This window comes from Sphaerodactylus townsendi, linkage group LG02 (assembly GCF_021028975.2).
Source record: "Sphaerodactylus townsendi isolate TG3544 linkage group LG02, MPM_Stown_v2.3, whole genome shotgun sequence".
Classification (NCBI taxonomy): domain Eukaryota; kingdom Metazoa; phylum Chordata; class Lepidosauria; order Squamata; family Sphaerodactylidae; genus Sphaerodactylus; species Sphaerodactylus townsendi.
In genome coordinates, this window is record NC_059426.1 from 75111610 (window position 1) to 75135407 (window position 23798).

General features: G+C 45.0%; 1 protein-coding gene across 2 annotated transcripts in view; it reads left to right on the plus strand.

Annotated features, from left to right (window-relative positions):
• The window catches only part of PKP3 (plakophilin 3), an 86351-nt gene that overhangs the window by 54166 nt on the left and 8387 nt on the right, over positions 1 to 23798 (plus strand). For both annotated transcript variants that reach the window (XM_048486285.1, XM_048486286.1), the window contains 10 exons: positions 1122 to 1210; positions 2383 to 3110; positions 4094 to 4217; positions 4724 to 4928; positions 17037 to 17211; positions 17764 to 17881; positions 19099 to 19266; positions 19826 to 20011; positions 20869 to 21022; positions 22659 to 22851. In XM_048486285.1, the coding sequence (XP_048342242.1) occupies positions 1122 to 1210; positions 2383 to 3110; positions 4094 to 4217; positions 4724 to 4928; positions 17037 to 17211; positions 17764 to 17881; positions 19099 to 19266; positions 19826 to 20011; positions 20869 to 21022; positions 22659 to 22851 (2140 nt within the window). The remainder of the gene's footprint in view (positions 1 to 1121; positions 1211 to 2382; positions 3111 to 4093; positions 4218 to 4723; positions 4929 to 17036; positions 17212 to 17763; positions 17882 to 19098; positions 19267 to 19825; positions 20012 to 20868; positions 21023 to 22658; positions 22852 to 23798) is intronic.

Consider the following 23798-nt stretch of genomic DNA (forward strand, 5'->3'; position numbering starts at 1 on the left):
CATGTGCAGAGGCAATGTACTTTTGCTGAAAACCAAAAGGCATGAGCATGAACTTCACTTTTACACTTTTGAGGTTCCAAGGTGGAACCAGAATAGATATTTGGCCAGATCCATTCATGCAGTTAACTGGTTATTTTGTTGCCTCTCATGGCCTTCATTTCAAAAAGCAAGTTGTACATCCAGTTCCATTGATGTGTTAATTTCCTGCTATTTTCAGTCATAGGATCTAAGCGGTAGACTGAAAAGTTGCCTGTCAAATAGACAATACTGGGTAAGATGAACCAGTATTATGCCTCAGTACTCAAACAGAAGAAACAATAATCAGATGTCTTGATCTGTCTATAAAATGCAAATATTAGGTGTGGCAAGTTCAGTTTGTCCTCAGGCTGTCCAGGCAAGGAAGAGGAGGTTCAGCCTGCGTTTTGCCATTTGAAACCAACTCCTGCTCTGATATTATCATTTTAAAGGAAAACATTTGTATCTTTTAAAATATGCACATTTTCCTTTAAAGTGTTAATAGAAGATCAGGGGAATTAATGGTAAATTGTAAAATCTAGAGGAGGTTAAAGGAATTAACGTTTCTTCCTTTCCTGCATGGCCCTGAGAGGCAAATTAAGGTTGCAGGAGCCTGTGCGTTGCATTTTATTGGTATACTAAGAGACATAGTCTTATTCAAAGCCATTTGAGGCAGGGATAACTGAAGTTATAATTACAAGCTGGGATCAGTTACAGACTTATAGTGCTTTTCCTGGACTAGAGTCTGATGGATAAAGTATCCTGACCTGGATGGACTAGGCTAGCCTGGTTTCATCAGACTTGGAAGCTAAGCATATACCTGTATTTTGATGGGAGACAATCAAGAAAATCCTGGGTTGATATGCAGAGGCAGACAATGGCAAACCAGCTCTGTTTGTGTCTTGCTTTGAACACTCTACAGGGTCACCATAAGTCAACTGCGACTTGATAGCACTTCTACCACCACTGAGGGGTTGATGCATGATACTCTCAATCAGATAGAGCCTCTCCTGCCAGGTTTTTGCTGACCCTGCTTTTGAGCTGTTTGCCAAACATCGTGTGCCTAACTAATTCAGCTCAATCCCTTGTCTCTCTGCATTCTTCAGGTGGAACTATCTCTAATGGCCAATACAACACTCTGCAGCCGAGCTTCAGCTCCAGATCCCAAACAAATGGCACAGATCACAAAGGCTCCGTAAGTACAGAAATGCTGCTATCTGCCTGTCGTCACCTACGCATTCCTATTGAAACTTGGCTGCAGCACTGGCAACGTGATGTTGATTCATTTTTATTAGTATTACCTGTGTCCTGATCTAGACAGCCCCGGCTAGCCTAATCTCGCCAGATCTTAGAAGATTTGCTGTTTTGGCCCTGGTAAATTATTTAGATGGGAGACCTCCAAGGAATATCAAGATTGCTAAGCAGACGTAGGCTGCAGTACACCATCTCTGAACATCTCCTGCCTTGAAGACCCTTTTGCCATAAATTGGCTGTGGCCTGATTAAAAAAAAATCTGTGGTAAAGAATTCTGCTGGGCAATGGTGGCCTGACTCCCTTTTTGGTACCCCACACCATTACAGAATTGCCCCCAGTGGTGTAACACAGCCTTACAGGGATGATATCAGTAACATGTACCATTCTGCTTTATCCCAATGATGGTGCCATTGATGTGGCACCCCCCCTTGGAGGCTCCCCCTTGGTGGTCCCCATAACATCTGTGGGACCTGCCGCTCCCCTCTTGGGAGGGATTAGTTGTTGGACGCCATATATTGTACACTGGAATGCTTTTAGCTGTTTTAATCTTAATAGAGTCATACAGATGTTTATTTATATTTGTAAATTGTTTATGTTTTAAATTGTGCTCTACCTATATATTTAAAATGTTGTGTACTGCCCAGAGCCCTCCAGGGGAGGGCGGTATATAAAACAACAACAACAACTACTACTACTACTACTACTACTACTACTACTACTACTACTACTACTACTACTACTACTACTACTACTAAGAAGAAGAAGAAGAAGAAGACGACTATTTATAGAGCAGCACATACTTTACAGACCAGAATATAGCCTGCAGATGATGCCCATTAGCAATTAATAAACAGGAGGTGTTAAACCACTTCAATTGAATTTTTAGCTGGGGCCAGCAATGAAATTTGCAGGACTAACCACAAATATAATTTAATTTGTTAACAAGTTTGCCTTTAACCATTGACATCATTGCTTAATTTCTTTCCATTTTAAATATACTACATCTTGTTTCATAAATTCTATAATCTCATACACAAATCAGGAAAGATGTGGTAAAACAGGCCATGTTTTCACTGCTTCATTTTTACTCTCTCTTCTTCCTGTCTCCTTCAGCTTTATCAGTCAAAGAAAGGATACAGCACCATGAAGACTACTAACTGGTCCTCCCGCTCAGCTGTGGACCTCAGACCCAACAAGAGGATAGCCGCTGTCAGCAATGGTGTTGGGCCCAAGGGCCTAAATTATGGCATGAATTATACTCTGTCTCAAGCTGCCAACTCTACTTCACGCCCTGGCTCTTTTCATGAACGAAGCTATCGGGCCCGTCAAAACTACGACACTATGTCTCTCCACTCCCTGCGCTTGGCGGATGGGCCAGGCAGTCCTGGGGGCATAGATGATCGCTACAGTATCATGTCTGAGATGGACCCATTGGCACAAGCATCTCTTTACAAAAACAGGGGAGGGGGCAGCTTCGCCAAATCCTATTCCTTTGAAAGGCAGATGAGTGCTGGATCTAATGCTGGATTTAAGGGGCCCCTCAACTGGATGGATGGTGTGGATGGACCCCAAAACAGGACAGTCATCCGTGCACCAGCCATGCGCACCTTGCAGCGCTTCCAGAGCAACAACCGCTCCCGCATCAACAGTGGCTCCTTCAGTGGAATCCAGTCTTCCCAAGGAGGTGTTGGGAGCTCCTATGCAGGTGTAATGGAGCGCAGTTCCCGTGCCCCCTCTGTGCGAAGCTTGGCTGATTCCAACCACCATTTGCAAGACCTGCGTGCCATTGATATGTATGATGGTCACAACTCACTCATGACCCAGCCGTCCTTTTCTGGCGGGTGAGTGCCTTATAGTGAACGTACAGGAAGAGGGATGTTGCTGTATTTCCAGCTGGTGCCTCCAAGGAAAGAGAAACAAGTTGAGGTTTTTCTTTGGGGAAACAGGTGTCTGGCACATAGGCTATCTGTTCTGATTTCAGTAATGTTGGGAAGTCTTTGTGTGGAAGACACCATAGTCTTGGAACAGGTTTGTACTTTCCATCCTGGTGACTAGCCTGGTGTCTTAGGCAGGACTTTGATTCCCACTTGTTGCTGTTCCACATGGCTGGGGTACTGCTATCACTCTGGAGATCTTGTAGTTGCTATAGTGGCAAAGTAGAGAGAGAAGTTAGCACAGGATACAGGCTTTTACTCTGTGATTTTGCAAGCTGTTTGTTAGGATGCTGTGAAGTCAGAGCTGGGAAACTGGAAGCTCCTGAATAATCATTAATGTGAGATTGACTCCATATATCTTGTAAAGATTATATTTGTATATAATAGACCTCACTTTTTCCTGATATTCCTGATGCTGGGAATTCTTTTTTTTCAGAAATAATAGGCAGGAACATATTCAGCTTTGTCTGAAGTCTTGGTCAACACACTGCACAGAATCTGCAAGTTATTTTGGAGTTTTGCAGTCTGCAAATCTTTAGTCTTCTTTGAAAAACAAAATTGTGTCTGCAGCCCTTGTGATCAGGGAGAAATGCTGAAAATGAGAGAACAGAAGAGCAAAGGTTCAGAAATCTGAATAAGACTTCTAATAACAATGAAGCAGGCTTCAGTTTTGTGCAGGATCCCTTTCTTGCATGGCTTGTTTTCTTCTCCCTGGCCAGCTAAACCAAATTTCAAAAATTACCCTCCCCACCTCTTAGCATACAGTTTCAGAATTGCCACAAAAGCATTCCTCTAAATTGGTTTGTATAATGAGAATTTGGATTTTGTAAAAAACACACTATTTACAGGGCCCTGCATCATGTCGTCTTTGACTCTGTTTTGATTTTCAGGTTTGATGATATTGACCTTCCCTCTGCAGTGAAGTACCTGATGGCCAGTGACCCCAACCTTCAAGTTCTTGGGGCTGCTTACATCCAGCACAAGTGCTATAGTGACAATGATGCCAAGAAACAGGTGAGGAGGATAGAAGCATGTAGGAATATGAAACTACCTGATAATGAATGAAGCCTTTGGTCCATCCAGCTCAACTCTTGATTGCTGCCATCTGTTCAGGGTTTCCAAACCATTCACAACATCTGAGATCTTTTTATTAGAGATTCTGGGGATGTTGAACTAGGGACCTTCTCTGTTTGAGGCACAAGCACTAACAACTGACCTATGGCCCCTGCCATAATGTGCTTTGTCCAGAGCCTCAGCCTGAATCTCAAAGGGACCAACAATGTTAGCAGGTTTACTCACTGATGTGTCTTACTTAAGATAATGTAGTGTCCATCACAGACCATGTAAATTAGCTGAACTGCTGAATATGAATGGATGTTATCTGAGTTGGGGAAAAAGGAGATTGTCTCAGATGACATAGGCTATTGGAGATTAGGAGAGGGTGGCCCAGAGATTAGCTTTTTGGTTTCTATCTCTGATTTGTCTGTTTGCTTCTTTCTCTTTTCTTCTGGCTGCTGCAGGCTCGTAGCCTTCAAGCTGTGTCCAAGCTGGTGAAGCTTTTCAACAACTCCAACCATGAGGTGCAGCGCCATGCCACTGGTGCCATGCGCAACCTCATCTATGACAGCGCTGAAAATAAGCTGATGCTGGTGGAGGAGAATGGCATTTATGAGCTGATGCGCACTTTGCGTGAGCAAGATGATGAGCTGCGCAAGAATGTTACAGGTGACAGGATGTCGCTTAGGGCAAGTTGGGAGGCAGAGAGTTTGGGAACAACAAACTGCTGAGGACACAAGACAGATGGAGCTCGGGGCTAAACATGGGCTCACTGTTTTAACAGTTTGAAAACGCTGACTTACCAACTTGGCTTCACCCCAAGTGTGTCTTAAAAGTCACAGTTGAATCACAGGAGTACTACAACAAAAGTAGAACCAGCCTGGCCATTACCTTACACTACACCTAGGCAAGCTGCTGAAAACTAGAGGGGTAGTCTACTGAGACAAAACTAGCTTAGCAAAATTAGAGAATTTCTGCTGTTGTGAATGGGTCCTGTACATAATCACATTTCATCCTGTCCCAGTGGCATAGCACCAAGGGGGCGGGGGGGGGGGGGGCGCAACGCACCTCTGCTCTAGTTCATCAAGGTTTACACAGGAATAAAATCTTGTTGGTTTTTAAGTGGCCACCAGATTCCTGTTTATGTTTACCCCAAACTAGTCTCCCTGTGAGTAAGGCATTCCATGTGCTGCTGTTATATTTCCTAAGAGTGCTTACTTGCATGGATCAGAACCACCATATTATGAGTTGTTTTTCCTGCACTCCATGGTATTTCCTGCCACTAGCGGGGGGAGGGAAAACTCATACTTTGATGGCCCAAGTCCACGTCAGGAGTGATCAGGTGTCACTATGGGAGTGAGATAATGTCACAGGGAGGCTATTTTGGGTGGTATCTCCATCGTAAATGTCACATGTTTTCTGGCTCTTGTCCTCATGTCAGAATTATTAACATATGCAAATCAGATTAAGGAAATATAATTCTATATTACTGAGAACTACTTGTGAGTAATATTACTGGTGAGAATTATATAAGAAGTCTAAGTAAGAAGATGATTGTGGAGTGGTGGAGGCACCCCCATAGGTTGCCCTGTTACCATCTGAAGATTCCACTTGTACCATTAGTTTGCTATTTAACTGTAGCTGCCTCATCGACTGAATTTAGTGACAAATTGAAAGATACAAAAGGAATGTCAAGGTCACAGTCTTGCAATCCTGCCTACCACTGGCAAAAGCTTGGCTGGCAGCTGCTGCTAAAGTTCATGAGTCCGTTTCAGTAGTTTCTACGTGTATTAATCATTGTAGCAGGACTGTTCAAACACAGGAGTAATTCGTGGGAGTGTTGCATTGTGTTGAGGTTGAGGTGTAACAGAAAACCCTAAACAGAGCAAGATGCAGGGCAAGACAAGGAATGGTAGGTGGGCACTGAGACAAATATAGTAACATCTCTAAAACTGCATAGAGGTTGGAGGCGGAACTGAACTAAGTAATCCTCTTCTTTCTGTTGGCTGCCTTTCCCACAATGGCTGTTGCCAGTGCTAAGATAGCCAGCTTCCAATTACAGCTGATCTCCAGCATACAGAAATAGTCCCCTGGAGAAAATGACTTCTTTGGCATTACACCCTGCTGAAGTTCCTCCTCTCACCTCACCTTCTCTCCTTTCCAGAAATTTTTGAACCCAGAGTTGGCAACCCTAGCTTCCACCCAGGGATTTTGCACTATACAAGTAGCAGGAAGCCCCCACAGTAAATTAAAACATCCAAATGACATTGTTTCCAAAGCAGTCGCACAACTCAACTAGCTCCTGATTTCCAGTTCTTCCTGTTTGTACTGGAGAAAATGAAACCCAGTTGCAATGGGTTGCTATAGGCTGGCTGTGGGTGGAGTGTCCATCTCAATGACTCATCTTTAAGCAATTTGGGGAGAGGGTGGAGCTACAGTCTGTATTCAAAATGGCTCAGAGCTACTCACTGCCATGCACCATTTACATCCCCACATATCACCTGTGAGCTCTTCAAAGGCTTCCCCCACTTTCCTTGCCAAGACATGCTGTAATAACAGCTCAGATTTATAAGAAAGGGGAAAAACGAAGAACATGGTTGTTTCTGGGCAACAAGGGGTCCTCCAAAGTCATTGTTGGCTCTGCATTTTTGCATAGGCATGACAGAGATAGGGAGCTGGAGCTGGAAGGGAGGGAGGGAGCAGCAGCTAGTGAAGTAGGAATCCAATATGTGCATTCATCATTCCTGCCTGTTCCCGCCTTGTTGGCTACTGCTATTGTAGCAGGTGTAGATGCAGCCCTAGACTATGTTCCTTGTACCTAGTGTGGTTGTGTGCATTGTACAACTAGACACACCCTTGCCTGATCTATCCTCTGCACCATAGATCCCTTTATGTTCCTTTTCAAAACTAGCTGCCTTATCTAGAAATTTTTCCAAGTATTTGCTTTTTTTCTCAGACAATTTGCAAGGCATTGAAGGGTATGGCAAACTGCTAGAGGAAGAAATCAGTGGAATATTAGCAACTCCACCAAAAAACCAGCTGCCCCAATGCTCCTTGATTTGACATTGGAATGCAAACCCCTTCTCCAATTAGCACTAAGAAATATGAGTGCAGAGATGCTCAATAGAAGTCTAAGATGTGGGGGCTGGGGGGAGCAGGGGGTAGAGAGTGGCGCTCGACCAGCTTCCAGCTGCTTTTGCATAGGGAGTGCTGAGGCACTGAACAGAGAGATCCAGCAAACACTGGAGATTACATTTACTTCTATTACAGAAGGGCCTTTTTAATCCTGCCCAACAGGCTCAGATCGTTTAATCGAATACCAGAGCTAATGGGAAAGTTAGGCCCAGGAGCGATGATGTAATGAGCTTTAACGTGTTTTTACAAGTGCAGTGAAGTCTGTGAAAGTGGTTTTAGCTGAATACAATTGAAGGACGGAGAGAGTAATCCTCACCCCATCACAGCTGAGGGGGCACACCTCATTCAGTAGCCAAAGCAAGCCTCTTGCTATTGATATGGGTGGAGAAAAAGGGGGAGGAGAGTGGCAAGGCAGCTGGCCACTGTTGAGTAGGGGGCACTGGACTTCCACCTTTTCCCCTCTGCATGACCAAGACCAAACAACCAGTGAGCACATTTTTGTTTTTGCTGTGGAGCTCAGGTTGTATCCTGATGCTCTTCATTTGCAAATCAATAAACACACAAGGTCCAAAGCAAATATTGCATAACTGTTTTGATTCATTCTTGTACCTCTTGTCCCAGTGGCACAGCATGAATTGCTGTATTGTGCAAAGCTTACTTCTAAATCAGACTGGTTGGTTTGGCTGTCATATGAATATTCCCTTCTCTTCCCCTGTACAGACCAGTACTTCCTTCTCCACAAATATATAATCTCAAACCGGACAGACCTCCTGTTAAATCTGTTCTGCTCCTTCTGTTTTTATCCAGGAAATGTGCTACCTGACTCTACTCCAAACACGCACGCACGCACGCACGCACGCACGCACGCACGCACGCACTCACTCACTCACTCACTCACTCACTCACTCACTCACTCACTCACTCACTCACACTCTCTCTCTCTCTCTCTCTCTCTCCTCTCTCTCTGAGGAAATATACCTGTCCTCTTTTGTATTCTCCCACCCCATTGCTTTTCGAGCCATGTTCATAATAGGAACTGAGAGGGTACAAGTTCTTTTTTAAAACGCCCCTGTCTTACTCAATGTGTCCAGATTTTTTTGTTTCAGAAACAAATTAATATTAGCAGTCGGGAGTACAAAAAGGTTGTAAACTAACATATTGGCCTACACAAAAACCAAAACATGAAAGAAAAACTATTGATTAAAACCAGACAGAATGAGACAAAACATTGGGCAAACTTTCAAGCTGATCAGAACTCTTTACCAGGCTATATGTTCAATGGCATATCTAGGGGTGACAGGGAAGCAGACAACCCAGGCACTGAAGTGTCACATGGAGGTGCATTCGGCCAGTCCCCCACACCCTCCCCTCAGAGACTCCTGTGCATCCACCAGCCGCTGCTCGCCTGCTTCTTCTGCCGCTTGCCTTCAGCTTCTGCTGCCCTTCCGCCACTTCTCCCATCCCAGCCCCCCACCACGCCTGCTGCCCCCCCGCCACCACTTCTGCTGCCCCCAGTCACTTCTGCCTCATTGCCTGCCACTTTTGCCACTTGCCCGCTGTTTCTTCCGCTTGCCCACCGCTTCTGCTGACCCCTGCCACAAGTACTTGCCCTGGGCACCATTTTTGGCAGGTATGCCACTGTATATGTTACAAAAATTCAACAGTGGGCCTTTCCCCACTTTCGTCCTTCCCCTCTATGCCGCGCGCTGCTCTCAGCGCGCAGCATCCCAGGCGCGCGCCCAGCTGTCCCCACGACCCCGCACAGAGCGCGGGGCCATCAAAAGGCGCCGTTGAGAAGAGCGCCTGGGATGCTGCGCGCTGAGGGGCGCGACAGCAGCAGCTTCGGGGCAGCTGCGCTGTCGCCGCCCCTATCAGTGGGGAGTGCCGAGGGACCCCGCGCTACTCTCCTCGAGTAGCGCGGGGCTTAAGGGAAGTGCGGAAAGGCCCAGTGAAGGAGGGAAAATGCAGTTTATTCAGGTCAAGATCTTAGGACTCCATCTTATCAGCATTTGGTGCAGCCTAAACCCTTGTGCGCTAAATCCTGATTCTAAAAATCTGTTACCTGAAACCATCAATTGACCCCCTACACCTGAACTCTTGAGAGTCGTGCTCTCTTTTATTCTACCTTCTCATTATTTTCATTTTTGAACAAAAGCTACTCCCCCCCTCCCCCCCCCCACATATACTGGCATTACATTTTTATTCTATTTATTTATTTATTTACTTCATTTATAGCCGTATTTCTCCCCTGTGGGGGCCAAAAGTAGCTTATAACATTATCTTCACTTTATTTTCACAACAACCCTGTGAGGTGGGTTAGGCTCACAGTTAATTTGAAAGATATGATCCTGTCAGTGTCATAGTGAAAGGATCCAGAGAAAATGTACTGGGAAGGCTGAGATAAGTTCCTAAAAGAAAAGAGATTCACATACCTACAGGGCTTTCTTTCTCTGACATGTTCACATGATTCAATTTCTCCATGCTTTGCCATAAAATATCCCAATAATGCAGAGATATTTAAAGGGTTTGCTGCTGTACAAGTTCTTACATGGCCTTAACACCAACTAGTGTGTGTGCTTCTTTCTTCTGCCAAAGGTAGTTATTTGTCAGAGAACTGCTACCTCATCCAGTTTTTCAAGCTGATATTAGGTGCTTAACATGCAGCACTCTGAGGGTTTACACCGTTGGAGACCCCACTGAGATTGCACATAAACCATGTTAGGTCTTGATCATTCAGAGGGCAAAAGGTGGAAACTCAGTCCCCTCTACACGACAGGTGGTGTACTGCTCTCTTCCTCTGTTCCTCCACCCATATCAGCAGCAAAAGGCTTGCATCATGGAATGAGGAGGTCTCTTGCAAAGGCAGATGTACTGAGGAATGGATAGGTCTGTATCAGTCTTTTTCAGTCAAGGCTGCACTTAGCTCATGTTGATGAATCATGTTAAATCTCCAGTAGAAGAAGAAGAAGAAGAGTTTGGATTTATATCCCCCCTTTCTCTCCTGCAGGAGACTCAAAGGGGCTTACAGTCTCCTTGCCCTTCCCCCCTCACAACAATCACCCTGTGAGGTGGGTGGGGCTGAGAGAGCTCCGAAAAGCTGTGACTAGTCCAAGCACCCACCTGGCGTGTGTGGGAGTTCACAGGCTAATCTGAATTCCCCAGATAAGCCTCCACAGCTCAGGTGGCAGAACGGGGAATCAAACCCGGTTTCTCCAGATTAGAATGCACCAGCACTACGCCACTGCTGCTCCCCCAGTATGGGTCCAGATCTCTTAAGAAGGACAAACTAGGCCTTGATTAACCTCTTGCTACAAGAAAGCAGCAGTACTTTCCTTCCAGTCATATCCTGCTACACACACAGTGGCCAGGGTTTGGCCCAGCAAGGCTGCTCCTATATGACACGTGCCTCTTTCTCTTTGTCCTGGAACCACTGGAAATTTGGATTTGAGCTTTGAAAATTAATGCCCACAGTTCTGAAGGTGACGTGAATTTACTTATCAAAAGCTTGTAGAGCAGATACTTGGATTTTCACTGCTTTGTTATTCCATCCCTTTGGAATTAACTAAACGCTTAGCAGGATTTTAAAGTAGGTTTTGTAAAGTGGTTGATTGATATTTGCTTTTTTACATTGATTTGCTGGTTCATTTCAGCTTGTACTTTAAATAGCATCATGTGGGAGGCTGATTGCTAGTGCAGCAGTTCAGAGATGACTGGGAAGATGTGAACAGCTTCTAGGGAGCATTTTGCATGTAGACTCCCAAAACTAATGGAGCAGAACCCTGGCAATATTTCAGGATTCCCAATGAGATCTACATAATATCAGACCTTACATTGTATTGTCGAAGGCTTTCACGGCTGAATTCAACTGGTTGTGGTAGATTTTCCGGGCTGTGTGGCCGTGGTCTGGTAGATCTTGTTCCTAACGTTTCGCCTGCATCTGTGGCTGGCATCTTCAGAGGTGTATCACAGAGGGAAGTCTGTTTCACATTGTGTCTAGTGAGAAGGGAAAGTTTAGTGGGATATATTCTCCATGTCCCAGGATGGGGAACCAATCGGTAAATGTGATACACAAGGAGTGTATCAGCACAGGGAGGCCATTGAAATTCACAAACACATCTTCAACAAGAAAGAAGAGACTCTGAAAATTAGCAAATCTTGGCTACCAGTACTTTAAAAAAGGGACTGATAACCCCACCCGCAATACAGTGCACTCAACCACACCTTTGCATAGCAAGTTCCACCCAAACACTTACTGATTGGGCCCCACCCTGGGACATGGACAATATACCCCACTAAACTTTCCCCTTCTCACTAGACTCAGTGTGTAACAGACTTCTCTCTGTGATACACCTCTGAAGATGCCAGCCCCAGATGCAGGCGAAACATTAGGAACAAGATCTACCATACCTCGGCCACACAGCCCAGAAAACCCACCACAGCCAGACCTTACATTGTTTAGAGGTTCAACGTGAACTAGTACATAAATGATGCGGCGGCCAAGAAAGCCAATGCGATTCTGGGCTGTATCGATAGGAGTATAGTGTCTAGATCGAGGGATGTAATTATACCTCTCTATTCTGCATTGGTTAGACCTCACCTGGAATATTGTGTACAGTTCTGGGCACCGCAATTCAGGAAGAATATTGACAAGCTGGGACGGGTTCAGAGGAGGTCAACCAAAATGATAAAAGGTCTGGAATCCATGCCCTACAAAGAGTCTAGGAGCTGGGTATGTTTAGTTTGGTGAAGAGAAGGTTAAGAGGTGACATGATAGCTATGTTTAGATATTTGAAGGGATGCTATGTTGGTGAGGGAGCAAGCTAGTTTTCTGCTGCACCAGAGACTACGACCAGGAGTAATGGGTTCAAGGTGAATGAAAATAGATTCCACCTAAACATCAGGAAAAAATTCCTGACAGTAAGGGCTGTTCGACAGTATGGTGGAGGTTTTTAAACAGAGGCTGGATGGCCATCTGTCAGGAGTGCTTTGATTATGTGTTCCTGCATTGCAGGGGATTGAACGATGGCCCTTGGGGTCTCTTCTAACTCTATGATTCTGTGAAGTGTTGAGCTGGGACGCTTTGGTGTGAGGCCTTGCGCAGCCATCAGCTGACTGGATGGCCTCATGCAAAACATGTTGGGTCTGCCTTCAGCTACGTGACCATTATGACAGAGGAAAGACACTGGGATGAGTTACCACTTTTTAGTATGGAACCCATGTACTAGTGCTCCTAACATTTAAATGTGAATTGATCCTAGGATGAGGCAAGTTACAACCTTGAGATATATGAGGGCATTTATATATTGGGCTCTGTGACAGCAAAATGGGACTCAGTTGCTTATCTGTATATTTAAAACAGTAATGACCTCTTTTATATGTTTATCATGAGGATGTCTAGGAGAAGGATTGTGAAGCAATTTACACTGTTCAAGTGTGTTACTGTAACACTGATGATGATTAACAGGAAATGGGGGCCTTCATAGTAGTACTTTCAACAAAATGGATGGCAGAAAAATGCTCAAGCCAGGAGAACTGGGAAAATAAACTCGTGAAATATGCAACAATGGCAAAATTAACATGCTGTGTGAATAAGCGACCAATCAAAGCATTTCAGGATAAATTGAAAGCATATTATTTATATGATTCCACAAAAAATTGTGAAACGAGAAGGATATTGCTGAAATGGTGTATATAATTTATCAATAACCTTCATGATATATTATACTGAAAGGGGTGTAAAAGGAAATAATTAATCACACTGTGAAAGATTATAATAACATGCTAATAAAACTTTGTGAGAAAAATTCTAGAAATGTATAATAGTAACTATTCATTAGTGCTTTTTTACTCATTTTGGATTATTAGAATGTATTTTAATAATGGTCATTATTGGTGTGTGAGTTAGTTAGTTAGTTAGTTAGTTAGTTACTTACTTACTTACTTACTTACTTACTTACTTTAGATTTCATAGACCACCTCATCCCCGAAGGGCTAGGCAGTTCACAACAACAATATATAATAATAAGTACTTAAAAACACTTCTAAAATCTGTAAAATTCAGCAAGCAGCATAACTTCCAACAACAATCTAAAAACCCATGTTGGTGGTGCCCAATCTTAAGGCCAGGAGGGGGCCAGCAGTGCCAAAGATGGAACCAATATAAAGGCCTTGCCGGAGTTGGTATAAATATGGCGGGGGCATCATGAGGGGGCAGCCTGTCCGTGGCCAGCCTCTCCAAAAGCCGAGTGGCACAACTCAGTTTTACAGGCCCTGTGGAACTCACCAAGGTCCCACAGGGCCCGTACAGCTGGAGAAAGAGTGTTCCACCAGGCAGGGGCCAGCCGCATCATTGAGGGGCCGGGAACTTCCTGTAACCCTGCCATCGCAGAATGCAGTGGCCTGCTCGGGACATATGGGGTAAGATGGTCCCACAGATATGGGGGCCCCAGGCTGTGAAGGGCCTTAAAGGTTAATACCAACATGTATGTATGTGTTATACATATACAATATGTATAGTTTTATTTTATTTATATTTATTTATTTATATTTATATGTATAATTTTATTTCTTGCAGTCTTTCAAACTAATTGTAACTATGATTCCATTTCCTTTCCCCCCCTATCTGTTAATTGTGGTATAGTAGGATGATAGTGGGGTTTAACAGTATTGGTGGGGTTTTAATCGTATTAGCCAGGTTTTGGAGGGATTGGACGGGACCTCAATTTTTGGAGACTGGACCCAGAAAGGAGGCAGTGGCCAAGGTGGGAGGTCAGTGTGGGGGTCAGGCACAACACTTGGTAGCAGCCAGAGTGGGTGCTCTGTTTCTGATTGGGATCTTGAAGCCCCTGTTTTTCCTGTGGTGAGAGCTGGGGAACGCACTGCCATAGAAGAGCTAGAGGGGTTAGAGTGGGTGTGGGGACAGTTCAGTGGCTGGGGTGGGGGTTGATCATGTGCCTGGCAGGGGAGAGTGGAGGGCAGGTGGAGGTAAGATCTCAGTACTTTTAGACAGGGGCAGATATGGTGATGGGGGACAGCCAAATAAGTGCTGGAGAAGGGGCTTGAGATGTCTGCAAGCTGTGATCTCTTCTGGGCTGCTGCTCAGCTCGCAGAATCTTGGGTAAGGTGACCAGATTTTTCCTATTAAAAAGCAGGGGGGCGCACCCGCAGCAGCTACTGCTGCTTTGCGGCAAAGGCGCTCCCCAGTCCGGGGAAACAGGGGAAGCGCAGAGGCAATTGTCCCTAATCGGGACAATGGCATAAGCCCGGCGGGACGCGGGACACTCTACGCAAAAGCGTGAGTGTCCTTCTGGAGCGCTGGTCCCTGTTTCCTGGGAGACAGGGCGCCTTGCCAAAAGGTCAGGTGGTGCTGCTGCGAGCAGTGTCCCCTAGCTCCGGGACAATACAAGTGGCATAAGCCAGTGGGGCAGCCCGGGCATGCACTCTGCATAAGGGTGAGCTGGGAGGTCCTGCACTGACTCAGTTTTGCCCACCTAGTTACACTGTACAACACCAACCTAGACTGGTGGGACTGGTAGGAGGGGTCACTGTAGTTCATAAAGAGGTGTTTGCCATCACCAGATGTCCCTTCCACTCTGTAGCTGGGATAGAGGGATTGTACCTGATGCTGGGTCAGAGACAGAGTGGTGCTGCTGTTGGTTTACCATTCACCCCACTGTCCAAACGGCATCCCTGTCCAAGCCGACAGGGGCACTTTTGGAGATGGTGTTGGAGGCTTCCAGGACTATTGTCTTGGGGACTTCAATCTCCACTTTGAGGATGCCTCATATTGGTTGACTCAAGAACTCATGGTTTCCATGACAACTATGGGGCTGTCTCAGTACGTCTTAGGTCCAGCACATGGAGCAGGAAATACCCTTAACCTGTTCTTTTGCCACTGAGTAGGCAGGGAGTTTTCTGTTAGAGGGGGGATGTGTTGCACAACCTTTGTCAAGGATGGATTGTTATCTGGTGAAATTTGGACTGATGCTGCCCCTCCACTGCAGGGGTATGGACCCATTGTAACTGTCTACCCTTGGAGCAAGATGGAATTCAATGGATGTCTGAGGGCTCTGGGGATTTCCTGACTGTCTGACAATCCTGCGGCATCCTTAGTCTTGCTATGGAATGGTGACATGCAAAGGGTGGTGGACACAATCGCTCCAAGGTGCCCTTACCTAGCTAATGGAGCCCAAGGGTCCCAATGATATACTGGAATGCTGAGGGCAATGAAGAGGGAAGGGTGAAGGTTAGATCATAGGTGGAGGAAATTTCTGTGCATATCAGACTGGACACGGGTAAGAGCTCATTATCAGACCTACCAGGCGCTTGTGGTGAAGAAGGCTTTTGCCCCAAAAGGATTGGGGAAGAGATTTGGGGTTCCTCTTGGATATGCAGCTATCTATGGAGGCGCAGGTGCCAGTTGTGGCTGTGGGGTGGGCTACTAACATTGCCAGCTCTGTCCATTTCTGGACCAAAATGACCTGGGCACAGTTGTCCAAGCTCTGGTAACCTCCAAGTTGTACTACTTCAATGTGCTTTATGTGGGGCTACTCTTGAAGACTGTCCAAAAGCTGGAGCAGGTGCAGCATTCTGCAGCTTGACGGCCAACTAACACCCCAAGCCATGTGCATATTTCGCCAGTACTGAAGGATCTGCACTGGCTCCCAGTTCACTACCAGGCTCAGTTTAAGGTGCTGGTTCTGACCTGTAAAGCGCTAAACTGCCTGGAACCACTTTCCTTGCAGGAGCACCTTCTGCCATACAGACCTGGCCAGGTGCTGAGGTCATGGGGGTTGTTGGCAGTCCCTTCCCACTCTGAAATGAGGGGGGTGGGGTCTGCACAGAGGGTTTTCTCTGTAATAGCCCCCACTTTATGGAATGCCCTCCTGTTAGAGGTCCAACAGGCACCGACACTACCGTGTTTCACCAAAAATAAGACAGTGTCTTATATTAATTTTTGCTCCCAAAGATGCGCTCTGTCTTATTTTCAGGGGATGTCTTATTTTTCTGCTCTACAGCTTCATGCTCTAGTGTTCTGTTCAACGGGCATGCTTCCAAACAAAAACTTTGCTACATCTTACTTTCAGGGGATGCTTTATATTTAGCACTTCAGCAAAACCTCTACTACATCTTATTTTCAGGGGATGTCTTATTTTTGGGGAAACTGGGTATGTACCTTTTGGCATCTGGTTAAGACTATCATTTTCACCCAGGCATTTGAATGACTGATGCCATCTACCACCAGTCCACTGGTCTTTTTCAGAACTTGTCCTCCACCTGCACCTGAGAGGGTTAGGAAGGGGGTGGGTATGCTTTAGGTATGTTTTTGTTTTAGGTATGTTTTTAGGAATTTCTATCCATATATGCTGTTTTTATTTTAACGTGGGGAGCATTTTTAGATTGTTGTAACTTGCCCTAGGATGGCATTTGAAGGGCGGGATGGAAATAAAATAAATAAATAATTCTTATCTATAATTTTTTTAAGTAAATGGGGACTTTAGGTATAGAGTAGCCACACATGCTTACAATGCTCTTCAAAGGTGGACTTTGAATTCTACCACAAGCCAAGGGGTACATCCCTCTTTTTGCTGAACAGTAAATTCTTCATCTATGATCTCATTTCCCTTTCCTGTGCATTTGCAGGCATCCTCTGGAATCTGTCCTCCAGTGATACCCTCAAGGATCGTCTGGCCCGAGACACCCTGGAGCAGCTTACAGATCTGATCTTGATCCCTCTGTCTGGCACAGGCAGTGCTGCTGTTATCCAGCAAAATGCCTCTGAGGCAGAAATCTTCTACAATTCTACTGGTTTTCTCAGGTACTGGGGAAGCTCCTCTCTTCCTCTTGTAACTGAGGGAAATCCATATTCTATTATCATTGTATCCTGATGAGATCTTTTCAAGAAAGCTATGTGTAGTGAAATAATTCTGAGCGTAACAAGACTGTAGAAATGTGGGCACATTTTCCTTTTACATATTACAAGCTGCTTGGCAGGTAAAAGTAATGCATATTATCAGTTGGCAATAAGTTCTGGGAGAGTTATTCATTTACAGTCCTGTCTAATGTTTTTACTCTGTACTTCCTCCAAGGAAATGAGAGTGGTGTACATGGTTCTAATTGATCTAGTGACACATTGACAAAGAAGGCCTAACAATTACCATAGTAAAAATCATATTCTCTAAATCAGCCCCTAGAAACGTTGCCTGTTTTGGTCTGAGAAACCTTAGGTGTTTAATCTGCCTTTCACTTGTTAATAGTTGAAAGAACAGGCAAGCTAGTTTGGCTTGACTTTAAGGTGAGACAGTAGAAGGTGAAAATGCTTGTTCCTTGTAGGTTGAGGGAAAATTGTTCCTTTGTGGTTCCATTGTAGGAATCTCAGCTCTGCCAGCCAGCAAACTCGGCAGAAGATGCGTGAGTGCCATGGGCTAGTGGACTCCATGGTCAATTACATTAACAGCTCCCTGGAAGTGGGAAAGTCTGAAGACAAGGTGAGCGTTCTACTTGACACTGTGCTGGATCTGTTCATGCCAGGTGTTAGCAGTGAGGAACTCAGTCCTATGTTCTGATTTGTGTATCTAAAACGTGGAAATGTCTAATGACAGGTTTTATTGGTTTGCTTTTAACCTGAGGGTGCAAAAGAGACAGTTTTCTTGAAATAGAATACAGAAAAGTCAAAACATGCATGAAAAGTTAAGATTCTCTGGATGTTACTTTTTGAACAAGCATTGGGAGGGTTGTGGCATGCACACTTTGTTGGAGAGTTCTCTGAGTCCAAACACAGCAGACCGCTTTCCACATTCCCAGCATGAGGCAAGCATTGGGAAGCTCTCCAAAGACACGTGACAGGCCATGTCACCCACATTAAGCAGGGGGAAACCCCACTTGGCTATTGGATATCTGTTCAACAGGCAACGCTGAAAACAAGTGTCTGTCTCCTTTGTACTGTACAATTCAAAAACGTTCTAGGTGTGCCTCTGAAAAGTCTTATATATGAATTGATCCTTATTAGCACACAGACATACATTCAGAATATCTCTAGGAACCAGCAGTCAGTTGACATATGCCTGAGGGAGACTGGCACTGTTACACATCTTTGGTTTGCAATCTTAAGTGTCCCCTAAGAATGTGAGCAGTGGCTCTGAGAGTCTGTAACAACTCAGTTTCTAGACATGAAAATGATGGATATGTTTTCCTGCATCTGGGCTTCCTGGGCTCTCTGTGGACTGAGAGGTCCTGGGTTGAGTGAGCCGTTTAGGATGGAGCTGCCAGGAAGCCTCCTTTTTATCATTTCTTGTTTCATGTCTGGGAGGAATAACTTGTGAATGTCTCCAGGCTGTTGAAGCAACCTGTTTCCCATCTTGAATCTAGTGGGGATATATAAAAGTTGACAGGCAAAAAAATTGGAATGACAAAATAGAAATAATATATATGATATATTTACTTATTTCATACTTTATATTTTGAGCCTGTCCAATTTTTTTGTCTAAGGCAGCCTTTAGCAACATTCGAATACATAATAAACATAAAATACCATTATTAAACTCTGTAGATTGTATCTTTTAATAATACAATCCAGATCATCCATTAAAAATCAGAATAAAGTCTGCAAAGCTTGCCTAAAGGGGAAAAAGGAAATGATTTGCAGCAGAAAACACATTGTAATAAGATGCTTAATTTTTAAAATTATATTTGTTGCTCCTTATAGAGTGTTGAAAATTCTGTCTGTGTCCTGCGAAATCTGTCCTACCGCCTGTACGATGAGATGCCTCCTTCCTCGCTCCAGCGACTGGAAGGCCAAAGGAGGAATGATGGGGCAACCATGACAAGTGAGCTGGTGGGCTGCTTCAGCCCTCAGAGCAAGAAGGCCCGAGAGGTAAGAGCAGAATGAATGGCATTATGAGAGGGAATAACAGGCAGCCATGACACCCCTTTCATAGTATGGGTAATCTCTGAAAGGAAAAGTTAAAATGCACCCACAAAGGGATTTAGAAAGTGCCTGACTTAATTGGTACCAGGCATCTGTTCCCAACAGATGTCTCAAACTTGGAACATATAAAAAAAGCCAGGCAATTCCCATCAGCCCCTGCTGGCATAGCCAACACCCCTGTTATAGGGGAAAGCAGTAGAAGAGGGAAGAAATGTGTAGAGTACACTTTTGCACTACATAACTTCCTGCAGCAGACATTTAAGCAAGATTTTGAGTCCAAGAACTTTTTTCCTAGAAATAAAGTTCTGGAAACTGCTTGTCAGCTGTTAGACTGACCTCCACGAAAAGACAGAGAGTTGTCAAGAGGAGAGATGTAAGTTTCTTTATTTTGACTGGTGAAAGTTAGTAATAGGATAGAGGAAACAGTGATTGAGCTGGGATCTGGCACCTCAGATATGGACCGTCAGAGAATGTTTATTGCAAAGAATCTCTTATTTTTTTCCAGCTCTACGTGAACTCAGATATTGTGACCTTCACAGAAGTCTCTAAGGATCCCAAGGGGATGGAGTGGCTCTGGAACCCCCAGATTATAGGGGTGTATAACAGGCTCTTGCAGAGGTGTGAATTAAACAAGCATACCACAGAGGCAGCCTCTGGGGCTCTTCAGAACATCACAGCTGGAGACCGAAGGGTAAGGCTGAGTGCCTGGAACATTCCTCTTAAAGAAGTAGGATCTTCTCAGGGACCTGATCATCTATGAGGGGAGAGACAACATAGGTGTCCTGACCCCATATGTGGTTTTTCAAAGTTCAAGATTTGCAAAAGGATAGATTAAATTTATATGGTTCTAAAACCATATGGTGGAAAGGGATCTAACTTCTTTTCTACAGTTTTCTTCTTCTCTTGCCTTGATTAAACTTGATCAGTGGCTGTTCTGAGAGGTTTGCTGCTCCCCTGCAAAAGATGTAGGGCAGAGATGTCCAGCTCTGGTGCTTCAGATGTTCATGGGCTACAATTCCCATCAGCCCCTGCTGGCATAGCCAACACCCCTGTTATAGGGGAAAGCAGTAGAAGAGGGAAGAAAGCAATCAGTGGGAGTTGAGGGGGGGGGGCAGAGAAAAAGTGAGGGGGGAAAAGTTGCTATCAGGCCTCCAAAGCCAAACCTGACAGGGACAGGAAAGAAGAAAGTATTCCAGGAGGCATGGAGAAAGTGAACAGCTGGTTAAGCCATAGTTTTCAGTGTCCAAATGCTTGGCATACTGTTAGAGGTTTTGAAACGCTTTGCGAATATATTTTATAGGAAAAGGTCACCACCAGGTCCATACCCTGCCATATCCAAATTTCCAACTTAAAAAAGGAAAAGTTCCTCCCCCTTTTACTCACGTAGTCTTTCTGTTCTACAGCACTAAAAACCATGGTCAGCTGCTCTACAGAAGTATCTTAAAAGTGAGATGTCTGGTAGATGTAAGCTTATACCTTGCTATAGTAACCGCTAGAGGACTCTCATAAACTGGCTGCTGATGCCTCTCTTTCTCCTTGTAAATGCAGTGGGCTGGTGTTCTCAGCAGAGTGGCTTTGGAACAAGAGAGGATCCTAAACCCAGTGCTGGACAGAGTCCGCACAGCTGACCATCAGCAGCTTCGTTCACTGACAGGGCTAATTCGCAACCTGTCCCGGAATGCTCGCAACAAGGATGAGATGTGTAAGTTCTCTTCCAATGGAAAAATAAAACAAAGGTTGTTTTCAGATCCTGATAGAAAGCTAGAACGAGACATCGGGGGCGGGGCGGGGGGAGCTGCCTTCTAGGTCCAATAATTCCTTAGTGGTTCAAGGAGACATCCTGCTTTCTTGTACCTTTGCTCATGGGCATATTTTGGGAGGGCAGGGGTCTCAAGACCCAGGCACCACTCACTTTGGTCACATGGGGGCACATTTGACCACCTCCCCCTCCCTGCTCCCCAGCCAGGAAAGGCAGGCTGGGGCAGGCAAGCCAGCGATCAAGCAAAAAATGTGGGCGGGTGAACCATGGCAGGCAAGGAATGGAAACTGCCGCCAGTGAAAGATGACCAGCAGGCCGGCGCTTGAGCAAGAAAGTCAGGTGGGTGAGTCTGGAAGTCTCATTCTCTTCCCCAGCTACCGGCCACTGGCAGCCATTACCCTCCCCCGCGCCCCCCCCTTGCCACTCCATGTGGTCCCTTCCTTTTCCTCTCTTCCCCTGAGCAAGGCCATCAGCATGCTCCAAGATTGCCAGGTATGGCTTGACCCAGGTCAAGACTCCCCCTGGCAGCCTCGCAGCCCCGTTCATTTCCTTCCTATCCTTCCATAGCCCCTCCCTCCCCCACGTCAACAAGTTCCTAACTTTCTCCCCAGCCCCCGTCCTTCTCCCCATCCACATTTGTACCTTTTCCCCCAGCCCCTCCCTTTATTCTCACTGACAAGATTCCTAATTCTTCTGGGTGGTCAGGGACTTTCTGACATCTTGTCTGTAGGAGGAAGTGAACTATAAAGTGGCCAGCCTTGCGGGAGGGGGTGCGTCAAGATCTCCCAGAAGTACGACTTATTTGTAGACTTCAGAGATGAGTTCCCCTGGAGGAAATGTCTGCTGTAATACATCCCTACTAAACTTGATCACCTCTTCTAAACTACACGCTCTCTAGATTCCACTTCTAAATCTCAGGAATTTCCCATGCTGGAGTTGGCAGCCTGCTGTGACTAATTTATTCAGTACTTTACAAATAAAATGTTTTGCATCTGAACCAATTTGGAATCCTCCTGGTTGCTTGAATATCCTGGGGGGTGAGGGGCGGGGCTGATTGGGTCCTGGAGACAGTGAAGGCCTCCTTGAGAGAGTGGATGGTTGCCCCTAGCTTTGCACAGGTGGTGATGTACTCACCAGTAAAGAGGGAGCCATGTGTTTATTTCTGCATTCATTAATCTATCATAAATTATCAGCTCTTTTTTTTTGCAAAAAGGCTTCAGTTCTTGTTTTATATTTTGTAGTTTGCCAGATTGTGTTTTTTAATTTTTAAAAAGATGGTAATTTTGTAATATATTTTTAAAATGGGCTTTTAAAGAGTAGAGTCCTTTCATTAATGGATTCAGTACTGATTAGGACACTGCCCAGGCAGATGTTACTTTGATGCATTTAATTTGTAAGGTGCAGTTGTAAGGTACATCAAAGAAGGTACAGCTGGTAAAGTTATGCAAAAGGTCGGTGTCAGATGTTTTGGGGCGGGCGCAATTTGAGAGCTTGCTCTAGGCTCCATTTTCTGAAGATATGCCCCTGCCTTTGCTGTTGGTGACTTGTAGTGCTGATCAATTTTGTTTTTCATTGGCAGCAACCAAGGTGGTGAGCCATTTGATTGAGAAGCTTCCAGGGAGCCTGAGTGATAAGTGGCCCCCAACAGACGTCATTGTCAATATCATTGCCGTGCTAAACAACTTGGTTGTGGAAAGCCCCATTGCAGCACGTGACATTGTCTACTTTGACGGCCTGCGTAAACTTTTCTTCATCAAGAAGAAAAGAGACAAGTATGAATTTCCAGACATTTCCTTCCCCAGCTCCCATTTTCTAAACACCCTAGTTGAATTCCCATGAGTTCAGATGCAGAACCTGTTTTCAAGCTGCCTACATCATCAGTTTGATGGGAGAAATCTGGCTCCTGCTCTGAGTTCTGCAGTGTGTGTGGTAGGGGTTGACTATTCTAGAACCATGTCATCATCAGACCCACTCCTTTCAAGAGAGCAAAGTGCAAAGGACATGGGTGGAGAGATTCTCCTTGATGCTCACATCAGAGGGCAGCTTTGCTTTCAGAATAATATAAGTCATGAGACTTACATGACAGGGTTCCTTTGCCAGTCTGCAGTTTTCTTCTTTGGCCGGAAAAAGGAGACTAAATCGCTGCCTGATTATCTCTCAGGTCCTAGGCTTAGAATCTGATTTGTTTATCAGATATCTTATGCTGTCTGATTGAATTATTGCTTACATTTTGAAATCCTCCTTAGAGGGAAGCAGGTGAAACAATAAATAAATGAATCCTAACTCAAATGAACATAGGGTGAATTATCTCCAAGATTTCCCAGACCACACCACTCAACAGAAAGATATTAATGTGCAAAGGTATCTAAGACTGCCATTCTGGGAGAGCAGTGAATGGCATTTTTTGATCTTGCATGTATTCTAATCACATGGCTTAGGAATCACAACCAGAGGGTGAATTGGTTCAGCCACCTGCCATTACAGAAGTTCCTGCCCCAGGTCATCTCACTGGCAGGAGTGGTTTTGTGGCTTTGCAAAAATGTTGACCCTGCTTTTACAATTCATTCCCCTTTCGTAATAGAGAACCTTGTTCTTTCAGAGGGACAGCCCAATCCTATTCATATTTACTCAGAAATAATGAGTCAATTTTTACACCCAAGTAAATGTGCACAAGTTTTTCCTCAGATTTCATTGATAGAGACAGCAGGCATTTGACACC